General features: G+C 41.4%; 1 protein-coding gene and 1 long non-coding RNA gene across 2 annotated transcripts; one reads left to right on the top strand and one right to left on the bottom strand.

Annotated features, from left to right (window-relative positions):
• Window positions 1-2,488: 2,488 nt before the first annotated feature.
• On the top strand, window positions 2,489-3,647 carry LOC123124041 (transcription factor TEOSINTE BRANCHED 1). The gene has a single exon (XM_044544748.1). It carries the CDS (start codon window positions 2,538-2,540, stop codon window positions 3,330-3,332), a length of 795 nt encoding a protein of 264 aa, XP_044400683.1. The 5' UTR covers window positions 2,489-2,537; the 3' UTR covers window positions 3,333-3,647.
• Window positions 3,648-8,181: 4,534 nt separating this feature from the next.
• Window positions 8,182-10,145, bottom strand: LOC123119013 (uncharacterized). Its single transcript, XR_006458376.1, has 2 exons — window positions 9,728-10,145; window positions 8,182-8,450 (listed from the first exon to the last, which is right to left on the bottom strand). It is a non-coding gene; the product is annotated as an uncharacterized lncRNA (long non-coding RNA).
• Window positions 10,146-13,898: the final 3,753 nt, after the last annotated feature.

Genomic DNA, 13,898 nt, shown 5'->3' with positions numbered 1-13,898 from the left:
TGTTGTATTTTTGTTTTGAAATAAATCATGCATGTAAGTCACCTGATGAAGTATATGTATATGCATGTAAATTTTGCACACAAAGTATGGCTATTTGGGCCAAAATTAAAATATTGAATGTGTTACATTTTTTCAAATATCATAATTTTCCTTTTACAAAAAAATGTGTGAACGAAAAAAATCCATGCATCAACCTACATAGAGTACATGATATTTTGGGTATTTTATATAGTTTCCATAAACAGATTTTATGTTATGGAAACCAGCTAGGGGCTAAAGCACTCTAGACATGATAGAGTTGAGACAAGAAAGGTTTGGGGAAAAAATGAGCAAGACAATATTTTATTAGAGATAAATCGGAATTTTATTAAAGCAAATGTCCATCCAATATTTCTTTTTTGACTGATATTTGGCATGTCTTGTAGGATGAGCTGTGTATTTATCTTTTAGTATCACATTCCTTGTAGTATTCCACATACTTATTTTCTGAAGGAGTATTCCACATACTTTTGGGTCTTGGCCATGGGGACTGTTGTAATTCTTTATGATCTTTAATTTCAGCGGTGTTTTGGTCTAAATGGCAATGGAAAAATAATGTCATCTTTTGAAATGAATAAGGTTCATTCTTGTCTACAGGCGCCACTCTCATGTACTACCAATTATGGATGTTATTGATGAACAAGGGTTTCCCCCCGCTTTATATTATAAAGCACCTATCACAGAACAAAGTAGGGTAGCAAGCTTCCGTCAGGCGGACCCGTCAACAGACATACACGCAAAGGAACCAAAGGTCTTACTTGGGGCGCAATACAACAAACCCCTCAAATAAAAGCTAAACTAATCTGGCTCCGATGGAGGCGGCGTAAGCTGATGCTGGAGCGGCGGTGCGAGTCTATAAGCGGAGGAGCGCAGGTCAGTGATCATCCTGTCGATGGAGATGCGGTCTTAGCGCTTGCTAAGCGGCCTCCAGAGCTGTAAAAAAGCCACACAGTTTGTATATGGCGTCAGTGACACACAGAGGAATGTAATGCTCAATCACCAATTTATTGCGGACATTCCGTAATGTCCACAACAACGATCCGACCAACACCCAAAGGGAGGGACATGCAAAAATAGGGAAGGTAAGCACTTCCACGAACAAATCCAGGAGATTCGTATGGCACCAACCGCCACCTACGATCTCGTGCAAGCAGCACCATAAAAATCTCGCGGAGGGGCAAGAAAAGAAGATGTGGTTCGAGTCTTCAGGAACAAAGAGGGCATAGACCATCCGATGGGCCATTCCGTTTGAGCACCTCCGAAGGAAGGTGCCCCCGCACTAGTTGCCATAGGAAGATTGTAATCTTCTGGGGCAGTTTAATCTATGGATGTTATCACAGGTGCGACATACAGAGATGATGGAGCTTGGTACAAAGAAGTTGGAGTGAATCACCAATTTAGATCCCTGTTTGGACGGCATCCCACCGATAGGATTCTGAGTGTTGAGGGTGATCTTATTGGGCACGTTCATCTTAGTTAGTCCTCGGTCCATTCTTTGTACATGTCACTCGCTCGTAGTGACGTCACTATGGACAGTGACAAAATATGGAATCTCAAAAATACCTTTGCACGTGAAGAATTCCTATGGTTTTTAAATCGGGTGTGGTCTTGACTAGAGACAACCTTGCACACTAACATTGGCAGGGTAATAAGTGTTGTGTCTTTTTTCACCATCACATGTGAATTAAACACCTATTTTTAGTATAAGGTTGCTCATACAGTACGGTCTATTATTTTTCAGGTAGCTTCTACCCTATAGCACCATGTAGTGTGCATAATTTTTTTGGTAACTTGTTGAGGGGAATGACAAATAAATTCCACACATATCCTCGTGGGGGCGGCAACCATATTTTGGACTCCGTGCCTTCCTAGGAATGATGTGGATTTTAAAAAAAAGTGTGTTTCCCTCCTTTGCAGGTTATTCATGCTTGTACTCACTTGCTCCGTACTTGCTCTACCCTACAGAGGATGGAGGACACAGATCTTATTATGACGACATCATACCCGATTGCGGATATGACCAGGTACTATTGCTGTAAAACGATGTTTTTAATGTTTTTTTCTAGTTGTTGGATGTGTGCATCTTGTTATGCAGAGGTCGGACATTAACACATTGCGTTTGTATCAACATTTTCTAACATTTGAATGAAAATGTCCTTTACTATAGTAAAAAAACGTTCAACTTAGTTGGTCCATGCATGTTTTGGAGGCCATTAATTTGTTTCCTTTTATCGAACAATTGCCATGCCTTCTAATGTTTCTTTTCCTTATAGCAAAAAAAAGATGTTTCCTACCGGTATGTATGATGTGTAGGGTATGTATTGAACAAGCATACACTAGAATAGCATGGCCCCTCTGGTCGTCAAGTAGTAAGCACTGTAGTAGGAGGGGAAGGGCGAGCAGGTCAGTGCAGCCCTGCAGCTGCAGGTATATATGACCATGAGATGATGCGTGAATTATTTCGAGCTCAGAAGGGAGCTAGCTAACAGGAGATAGTGATGGAAATGGAAATGGGGATGGACTTTCTTTGGCCTCACCACCATCAACACCCTCCTCCTCCTCTTCCTCCTTCCTCACAAGTACCAGATGCCTTCTCCTACTACTTCTATTACCCTCCGTTCGCCGCGGCCGCGGCCGCCACGACGGACAACCCAACGCCTCCGGCAGTTTCAAGGTCAAGGGCGTCAAGATCGAGGGCGGTGGTGAGGAAAGACAGGCATAGCAAGATATGCACGGCGGGGGGGATGAGGGACCGGCGGATGCGGCTGTCCCTGGTCGTGGCCCGCCGCTTCTTCGCCCTCCAGGACAAGCTGGGCTTCGACAAGGCCAGCAAGACGGTGCAGTGGCTCCTCGACAGGTCGACGGCCGGCATCAACCACCTCGCCGCCTCCATGTCCTTGTCGGAGGAGGACGGGTCGGTGCTCCTGGACCAGGACAACAACGACCACGCCATGGCCATGGCGGCCGATGCTGAAACAAACAAGCAGCAGGAGCAGATGCCGAAGGCTAAGAGAAGTCCAGCTCCTGCTGCTCCAAGGAAGAAGAGCAAAAATGGCGGCGCCCCTGTTCTCCTCCCCGACAAAAAGGCGTCCAGGGCGAGGGCGAGGCAGCGGGCCAGAGAGAGAACCGAGAGGAACCGCCTCCGGTCGGAAGCTCCGGCTCCGGCTCCGGCGCCAGCGGGGCAGCCAGTGGTTCCGGCAGCAGCCTGCAGCAACAACTACTACGAGGATGGGGAGCAAGAGCCATGGGAACTGGGAGGAGTTGTCTTTGCCAAACCACGCATCCAGTACTGATCATCCAGTCGATTAAAGGCCATCCAAATCGGTACTTGCAGAGGCTCCTCTATCTTCGATTCGTACGTAGTACGTGTGTTTCCATTAACTGATTGCTTTTCTATCTCGATCTTGCCTCTTTTTTTTTTCTTTCTCTGCAACAACTTCATCCATCCATCAGTGATGAATGGATGGATTAATCTATTTGCTTGCTTTGTAGTACATCTTGCGCTGTTTATGGATTATATTTCTGAATGATCATCGAGTGCTTTAATTTGTTGATGTGACTTACTAGTTTGTAACCATGACAAGAATATAACTTGCAACCCTTCTCTATATGTGTAGAAAGATGAGAGATGAAATATTGTTTGAGCTACCATGCTAGAGTTTAAAGATACAACGTCACTTCACCCGCCTTAATTCTTAATCTTTGGTGGAAAAGGAAACTTTGTGTTTTTGAAACAAGTTGAAAATGGAAGATGTATATATTACCCTCCAGCATCTGTATCGTTGATGCATGCGTATATGTCATATCTTTATTATGGACCAAACCCAAAATAGCTACTCGGCTTTCTTAGTTTCTTTCGCAACACATAATTACATGATAATAATTTCATGGTTTACCTTAGTTCCTTAGATATATGTGTGTCCACACTTGTTCATCACCAGCAACTAATGTTACAAATTTTGCCTGGTTGTTATATCAGTTGATACTCTTTAGTCCCAATGATATTTGAAACAATATTTTTATGTTCAATCAAGAAACATGCAAATATTAGATAACGAAGCAGCATGTATATAACATTTATATCGCATGAAAAATATCCAGCACCTAACTTAATTAAGCTTAGTTAGATGTATACAATTTTGATGACATGAAAATGTTCAGCACCAGAATTTTACATCACAAAATAAATCATACTGATACACATTTAACCAAAATGCTACAGCAAGATTCCATTAATTAAGGAATTTAGTGTCATGCAAGTTTCTCTTATTACATCATCGAGAAATACATAATATGTTGTGTCCTTCTCAAACGATACTATATGTTTGCTAGAAACATTTATTAATAGTACTATTCGATAGCTCTGTTTGCAGTACCACAGCAGATAGGCGCCATTAATACATGTGGACAACACATATGCATCCAAACAGGGGCTATAAGACCAAAAGCAGTAGTAAGATAGATCATTGCACACACTATTATACTGTTAAGCAAAAACAAAATCTATTATTTGCATCATGTAACTGATTGGGAAGTACGAGCAGCCGACAGAACTAGTACCGAGGACAGGCGACAACAACACAACACTAGCTTAAAGTGTCCATGTTGCTGGCAGATCAGTTTGTCATCCACGTACATGCACTACTATGGATTTTGGTTTCATGTATGCAAACCATCAACCCTATCCATGCATGCATGCACTCATCAGTAGTACCAATCACACACATCAGGAGAAAAGTTGACAAGCCATAATGTATCAGAAGAATCAAGTAAATAATAATATACAGTACTAATTAATTAACTAGTTCATCCAATGTAAGGTAGTAATTAATACGATATCCTCAGATCCTTCCAGTTTTCGCCAGATTCTGCATAAAATTATCAGTCAATAATAATTCTAGAGTAAACATCTATAGCGGACCTCTTTAATTATTATCTAATTGAATGACACATGGATTAAACTGTGACTTATATTAACTTGTATAATTTTTGTATGGAGGCATGCATGCATATCACTTCCCAGAAACATAATAAGTACTCAAGTAGTACCACAGAGCCTAGTACATAATCTTAACCTCTGATCTTACAGGCATGACAAAGTACTAATGAGGTATCTGCACCAAGGAAATGTGCTGATTGAATAAATTATCAGTTAGGCTCTACGTGAAAGCTATTTTCAGAAATTTCAGAAAACGGCACTTTAATTGGTTGTGTAATAGAAAGGCACTAACCCATTGGATAATAATGACATGTGATTTATAACTGTGTGATCTTTCTTGAGAGTAGAATCACCACACGCACAGTACATATATATGATTCAGAGTGTGTCTGCCAGACTGAATTACACAATGTTGTAGGAACTAGCATTGCATGCAGATCAAGAATTTCTATCTTTTTTCTAGCTGAATCAAATAGCATGTTTCCTTTTATAAATATAGTTACCTCCTCTGTTTTTGTATACAAGGCCATTATCAAAAATACAATTTGCATCTATACAAGGCCACTATCTCTTCCCGAGAAGACTTGCTTAACTAGCCTGCAGGAACACGTGAGTTTTTTCACACAATTATCAAAAACATAGGGAGAACCATTATCCACCCCCCCCCCCCCCCCCCACCAAGAGGAAGTATGACCACATATATCTGTACCATAGTATATTTGTTAGGGATGCAAATTTGGCACCTCCAGGGTACCCTCCGACCCTACTTAGTTCAACTGAATGAACTAAATTAGGAAAAATTAGTTTATTTGGTTGAACTAAGAAGGGTCAGAAGGTACCCTTTAGGTTCCCAATTTGCATTCCGAAAATGGTGGCGCTACTTGCCTCATAATTCTTTCTACAAACCATCTGTCTTTTTTCATCAGAATAAAATGAATAAATCTTGTCACAACGTTAGTCACTACCTTTTCCAAACCTTCACATACAACTCTTGCAGGCCTTCATTGCACCAGTCATGACGCATGTCTCTTCCAGAAGATAATTCAGTGAAGGACATGCCTCTTGATTGTTAAAGTGATTATTTTTCCACGCATATAAAAAATATTTAGTAAACAACATCAAAAGATAAGCGGAGGTTAAACTGTTCAGTACGAAGGAATTTCACAGGAAACAGTTTGCTTCCTGCAAGAAACATGAAAACGAATCATGTTCTCCAAATTATCAGTGTCCATCGCACCAGAGTTCAATGTATTAAATTGTACAACAATTAACATCCCACCAGAGTCACATATCTGTCCATAACTACCCCTGTCACTGTAGAACGAGCAAGAAGAGAACAGAGCAAAAAAGGAGCATGTTTCCCGACATAAAATATTTTATTAAAATGTTAGGAGTTAGCTAGTCTTGTTGTATGTACATTTATGTACGACATCTTATGTATACTAAGGCAAGTTGATATTGAAGCAAGGGCATATGTCTACTTATTTTACATACTGAATGAATTAGGAAATAATCACCAATTATTACTTAGTATTAGAGAGTTCATTAACAGCAAAGTAAAACGAGAAATACATACTTAGTTCGCTAAGAGAAAAATAAAGAGAGATAAATCGTCAGTTTAAAAAGACGAGGCAAAATAATAGATCAAACTTCCGTCACCTACAGAAACGGCATAGATAAAACAGAACACCAACTTTTTTTTATAAATCTTTTATTTCAATATTCAGAAATATAAGAAATTCATAAACAGTACTACTTATATCACATTCTACATACAATATATCTGTGGCATGGAAGTGAATTACACAATCTTCTATATAGTATCCCTCTATTCATAAATAGATGTCATTCTGCACATGACGATAATCTCTAACTTGCAACTTTGTTTTTAATTTTAATGTTACAGAAAACGATGAACTTTGATACTGTGAACAAAATTCATGAAAAATTTAAATCTATTTTAGCTAATCAGTCAAACTATTTGCTTATGTATTGTAAGTCCATGTTAGAGAATCATGCTGGCTGCATTTTTTCCTGGACACCATAATTTATGAATGGAAGTATAGTACATCATATTATTCGAAAATTCTTACACATAGTCATGGAGAGGAGATAACATAGATGGCAATTAGCAAAATGTAGTTTGACATTTCTGAATACAGGAGCACCAAAACTAGGCCGTATTGGGTACGTAAATGTGTTTCAAATTCATGTAGGTGCCATATAATTTAATTTCTTTCGCCAGCATGCATGCATACAGATCCTAAAAGGCCTACATTTATGCAGGATGCCTATAATTTCTTCTAGCACATAAAATTGGAGTATACTTGAAATTTTTCCTAGCTAAAGTATATTATTTGTTCAGTGAAGCACATGCATGCAATACAGCCAATAACTCTTTCGTCAAGTGTTCCACATGCCATTCATAAGATGATACCAACACGTAAGTTTTCACAAAGAAAGAAACAGTTTCCACTGTTCTGAAAAGCAAAACAGGTTTCTTCAGTTTGTTAATTTGATGTTTCTAGTTTACATGAAGATATGCTGACGCTTCAAATTGGCTAAGCACATTTATTTGTGAGGTTATTATCCAGGTATTGAATGTAAAATTGTATTAACATTAAACAACAAAAATTATAACTAGTACTACCTCTAATATGCATACAATGAGTATATACCGTTGGCTGCATGGAAGTGAAGAAAAATCTTCTATATAGTACTCCCTCTATTTGCTAGATATGACAATAATATCTAAAATGCAACTTTGACATTTAATTTAATGTCACAGAAAATTACGAGCTATGAAAAGACAAATCATGAAAATTTTAACTCTATGTTTAGTTTCCTATGCATTGTGAGTCAAGGCTAGAGAACCCTGGCTGCCTTCTTTCTTGGTCAACAAGCATGTATGAATAAAAATATATGATAATAAAATTCGTACACATAGTCATGGAGACCAGATAAAAAAGATGGTAATTTACATAATGTATCTTGCTATTTCTTAATATAAAAGCACCTAAACTAGACAGTATTGGGTACGTGAATGTGTTGCCATTTTATGTAGGTGCTCATTTTCTTTTGGCAACATGCACGAATCCAGATCTAGAATGGCCAACATTTATGCATGATGTCTATGACTTTTTCCCTACCTCATACAATTGGTGGATACTGGAAACTGTTCATAATTAAAATAATATGCTTTGTCCACTGAAGCATACATACAATATGGCCGAAATTACATTGTCAGCAGTGTGCCATACCTGGCATTCATCAGATGATGCGATTCACAATAAAGAAGGCACCGTTTCCACTGTTCTGACAAGGAAACTAGGTTTCTTCTGGTACAGTTTGTTAGTTTGTTTCCTCCATTTACATAAAGATATCCTGAAGAAGCTTCAGATTTGCTAAACACATTCATTTGCTAGATCGGTATCTTCCAGTGTAGTTTATAGAAAAAAGGCCAATCTAATATCTGTTAGGTCAGAGATGTAAATCAAATCAGTACTAGCTTTTGTCCTGATCATAGATAGTAAGGCATCAGGTCTCTGACCTGCTAGCCTATGTGAACCCCTAACTAGGTGTCCAAAAAGAATGTATGGGCTACACAAAAATACATTTTTGTGGGCATATATATACAGTTTCATTAAGACACAAAAATACATATTCGCGTATTTATAATAGCAAACAATACAATCTGTTGTAGATCCATATGATTGTCTTTTTATTAGCCCATAAATGAATGGCTTCTTGATTATTAGCAACAGATTCATATCACGCAAATGCAGATCTACATGTGTATGTGTTTTTTACTTCTATAAATGCGGCTTTAGATTTTTGAAAACAAAAACAGGCTCATTGGAGCCGGGATCCACTTTGCATTTTTGGGACTCCAAATAAACTTTTTGCCACTAATGTGAAATCAAATGTGTCATTATTGGCATCAGTTGAGTGCCAAGGAACACTTTCTCTTCTATATATATAGTATGTCTAATTGTCTATACATATAAGGAAATAATAAGTAGTACTATTGCTGCGCAGGTATGTATTTTAAAAAAACAGGACTTTGTAATGTGTGTTTTAGAATAGACACCAACTTTACAATATAGTACGTAATAACAAATACAAACCAAATGCAGTTTCCGCTTGCCAAGTTTCCCTAAGAAAATCACTACCACTGGTCCATGGCATTTTATTTTTGTGAAAAGGATGCACACATAAATTTTCATTACTAGTACAGATGCAGCGTACTCCACAGTATACAAGGTAATGCAAAATAGTGAGGGCATACACTGTTGGAGTTTGACATATTGGTTGGCATTTACTGTAGGAGAGTATGTCAAGGCGTCAAATCTCAAGATTTGCTTTTCTGCGGTTCGGTTTACTCCTCACTCCTACATGAATATATGCACGTAGTACTTGAATCCAGGAAAATAACTAGCTAGCTAGGTCCTAGGGATTCAACCGGAAACGAAATACTCATATATTTATATTAGTTATGAAAATATAAATAAATGTAGAGTTATCCTCACATAGCTAGATCCAGACTCGAAGTTGGCAGTCAGTTTAGGTATCCTTGGCAGTTGGTTTGATTTGTGTGGCACAAGGTAGTAAAGCAAATGAAAGCCCTGGAGAGGAAGGAGCTAGCCAGCCAGTGTGGTGGATGAGATTGAGATCTCGTGGATTAACGACGGCCGAAATAGGTAGAAGCCGGAGTGGAAGAAACGGAAGGGGCATGCAGTTTAACCTTACATTTTGACATATGCTGGCCGGCAAAGTTGGAGATGGATGGATGAATCCTTGACTGATCTCCTCCCTCCTGGTCCCATGGCTGCCTCCAGCTCCTGAAGGCTTCTTCTCCAACTCAGCTCGAGGACAGAGCCGGAGCCATCCATCCATGGCCGGGGCCGGATCTAGATGGGGAAACAATGGTGTTTGTGTGTGAGTAGGGTTCGGTTTTTGAGAGGAGATGTGGCTGGCTGGGGATTGGGAAATCCATCCATGGCCATGCCGGCCAATGGGGAAGGGGAGGACTGTGTCTTCTCTTTCTGTCTTTCTGTTTGCGCAGACTGGGGAGAGAGAGAGAGGGGGAGGGAGAGGCAGGAAGAGAGAAGACAAAGAAAGAAAGAAGCATGTGTCCAGTGCAGTGTGTGTGTATTGGTTGGATGGATGTTCGGGTTGGATTGGGTGAGGATTGGATCGAAAGAGGACACACACTGCACGCAAACAGTACAGAGCTGTACTAACGGACCCAACCCAAAAACTAGCCGCAAACCTACTTTACTGACCTGTCTTGTCCCTGCTGTTTGTGTTAACTAGAGCTCGCTGGTGCTGGTCAAATGAAATTTAAGCACCTCTCACCCACTTAACCTAGCATTCAGCTACATCTTGTCGTTGCATTTAAACACAGCTATATTGATTTGTACTCCCTTCATTTCATAAAGTAGTATGCCCATGCTTTTCGAGATTCAACTTTGACCATAAATTAGGCCAACAATACATAAATCATTTTACTGAAAAATTATACCTTTAAAAACTTTGTTCGAATACGAATCCAAAGGTATCTGTCATGCTCTCACCGCACTCGCTCATGTTGGTTAAATTTATAGTCAAAATTAAATCTCAGAAAGTATGAGCGCACTACATTATGCAACGCGATCAGGTGTCCTACTCCGATTGCTCCCCCTCGCCACAGCAGAAGCAAAGCGTGTGCGCCTGATGGCGATAGTGGGGCTTCATGTCGTTTCGCAATGAAATGCGCAGAGGTGGCCCGAGGCACGGAGGTGGCATGAGTCACATTAGTGGCATGGTAGCAGAGCACAAGAATGGTGGTGTAGCACGACGCGGGGATACTATGCGGTAGCGGTTGATATGGTGGCCGTGAGTGGTTTGATCATGTGACAACGACGTTTGTGCATCGTTCACTTGTTGAAAGCATTGCTTTTGAACAGCTCTCTCACGGTTCATGTATTGCCAAGCCGATGGTTGGTGTTGCTTGTTTAGTGTGTCATCGGTTGCTTCAGCAAGGCTTTTTCTGGTCATGCCTTTGTTTTCGTGGTAGCTCCTGCATCGAGGTGTGACTCTGACAAAGGGCAATCTTGGTCGGTGCAACTGGCACGGTAATAGGCTACGTGGTATATATCACAAGTTGAGGGAGGGGAAATTTTGGTCTATGGGTGTATATACACCCTATGTGGAGAAAAATACTAATTAATGAAATGTCAAAAAACTCTGAAAATATTTTTGAAATAAAGTTGATCTTCCATTGTATTTTTAAGAAAAAATCCACAAAAAGGAAAACCCCGTTGACTTCTTAAAATACAAAAATTTCGGCCAAAATAGTGTGAATACTGACCTTTAATAGCAAATATTTTTATCCCAGAAGTCAACGCTGGATTTTTGTTCACGAAAATTTATATATGTGCAAAAGAAAGTCAAGTTTATTCCAAAAAACTTCTAAACATTTTGACTTCTTTTTAACAATTATTACTCCCTCCGTTTCATAATGTAGTGCCTATAGATTTTTTCAAAAGTCAAACATTACAAACTTTGACCATATTTATAGATAAAAGTAGGTACATCTATAATACCAAATGCACATCATGAGTTATATTTTCAGAATGTACATGTTCGATATTGTAGACGTATACAGTTTTCTCTATACACTTAATCAAAGTTGGCAAAGTTTGACTTTCAGAAAAATCTATGGGCACTACATTATGAAATGGAGTGAGTATCATATAGAGTGTATACACACCTAGGAACCAAAGGATATTTTCCACAAGTTGAGCTGACTTATAAGAGCGGGAGCGACAACCTTGATTTGGTTGCCCCGGACCGTAGTAATGACATGGTTTTTAATGGCAGATTCTCCACTCTTCTGTAGATTATGCATCCGTGTATGCACTTGCTCTGCTCGCTATCTATTCTTGAGCAACAGGAACTCCAATAGTTGTTTACGCTGCGCGGTTGGAATAGGTGGGAAGAATGTTTTGTTTAGAAAAGACACCGAAAGAGCATCTCATATCTGATGCTTATGAAGGGGAAAAAAAGGCAACACAAGCAAAGGACAATAAGACGCAAAACAACCCGCCGTTCCCAAATCAAATGCAAGTCTTTTTAGAGATTTCAATATGGACTAAATATGGATGTATATAAACGTATTTTAGAGTGTAGATTCATTAATTTTGCTCCGTATGTAGTCCATATTAGAATTTCTAAAAAGACTTATATTTAGGAGCGGATGGAGTAAAAAATAAAATTACACCAAAAGCATATTGGCCGTCTTCTTCATTCACTTGTTCGTCGTGTGCCGGAGTTTGAAAAATACACTGAACTGATAATAAGGGATAGGAGTACCTCCAAATGGCATAGCATTACAAAGCTTTGAAGATCACAACAGCCACAAATAGGCGCTGCCCTCCCCAGGGCGGCTCGAGGGCGTCTAGGGTTTCCCCGGTGCCGCCCCTCTCCATCCTTCCTCCCTCCCTTGCCGTCACCCGAGGCGGGTCGCCGGGCAGCGCCTGTGTGGCTGCGGACGACGGTGGCGGTGAGGTCTTCGTCGCTACGCTCTCGCGAAGGACTCCGAATCCAGGGCGGCGGCCGTGGTCGGCGAGGCGGCGTGCGCGAGAGGTACGGGCCGGCTTCCTCAGCTGCTCGGGCGGCGAGGAGCAGGCGGGTACCGGTCGCGGCACATCGAGGGTTTTCCTTCCTCCGCTCCAAATCTGAAGGTCAGGCTCCCCTTTATGCTCCCTCCCTCTGCTGGTCCGCTCGACTTGGGGCCTCTGGCCGCCGGATCCAGTGCCGGCGGGGTGCTCCCCGAACTGGTGGTGCAGGACGAGCCTGGGGAAACCCCTGCTTGGTTTTTCCTGCGCGGCGGCGACGCCATGTTGCGTCATTCTACTCCCTGGAGTCGCCATTGTGGGCTCCCCTCCCCACCCCGGCCAAACTTCCCGGGCGAAAGCTCGAATCCCGGCTGGATGGGCGGGGGCAGCGCCAGGTGCGTCGTGGCCACCTTGGAGGCGTCGTCCGGGGAAGATTGGTGCTTTGGGTTGTGTGCAGCAGCTTGCAGGTGGGCGGCTGGTGTCCGTCGAGTCTCTGTGGCTCGGTATCTCCTTCATTTCGACGACTCTTCCGGCGGCTTACCCTCTACTATCGGTCTCCTTCGGTGTCTGCGGTGTTGCTGATGTGTGTGTGCTCTGACTTGTGGTCGTGCTCCGTGGCTGCCCCAGACTCGAGACCAACCATTGCTCTAGCTCTCGGGTGAGCGTCTCTACATCCGACGGTGCGGCGGCTTCGAGCCTAGGCGAGGGGAAGGGATCCACTTCGATGTTAGAGGAGGCAGGTATTGGGCCATCTCCAGTCCCTGGTTTTCAGTCCTGTACTCGACTCCTTTGCCGGTTGCTGATCCTCGAGGCTTCACTCGTAGTCGTTTGAAGTGCCTTTCTGTAGTGGGCTTCTCCTCAACTAGCAGCTCTTCATATGCAATCTTTTGTTTGTTGGTTGTTGGTGTAGCGTTGTAAGCTATTCTTGCAGCCCCTTGTACTCCTGGCCGGTTGATGGTTTTATTAATTCAAAGCCGGGTTCTTCTTGAGCCTTCGTTTTAAAAAAAAATAGCCACAACATGGATGGCGGCATATTCTCTGGATAGGTCCCCTCCTTCGCCTTATGCATTATCTTGATCTTGTATTTTGTTTTTCCTGCCGTCTCTTACAATGTGTGTGGTTGTGTTTGGTTGTGTAAATCTTAGTCATGCATAGGCATGATGTGCATTTGTACCGTTTGATTTGACATTGTGAGTCAACAAAAAATGCCCTTTAACGATTTTTTTTGCACGGTAAAAATATGCTTTTTGTTCTGGTTTTCTTCTCTATTTCTCCCTCATTTTGCTGTGGGATTGTAGTTGTCTTGATTAGCTGCTGTG

Source organism: Triticum aestivum, chromosome 5D (genome assembly GCF_018294505.1).
Source record: "Triticum aestivum cultivar Chinese Spring chromosome 5D, IWGSC CS RefSeq v2.1, whole genome shotgun sequence".
Taxonomy (NCBI): domain Eukaryota; kingdom Viridiplantae; phylum Streptophyta; class Magnoliopsida; order Poales; family Poaceae; genus Triticum; species Triticum aestivum.
This window is presented reverse-complemented; position numbering and strand designations above follow the sequence as displayed.

What these genes read in the sequence shown, in the direction of transcription:
- LOC123124041 (XM_044544748.1), top strand. Translation starts at nt 2,538, where the DNA reads ATGGAAATGGAAATGGGGATGGACTTTCTTTGGCCTCACCACCATCAA.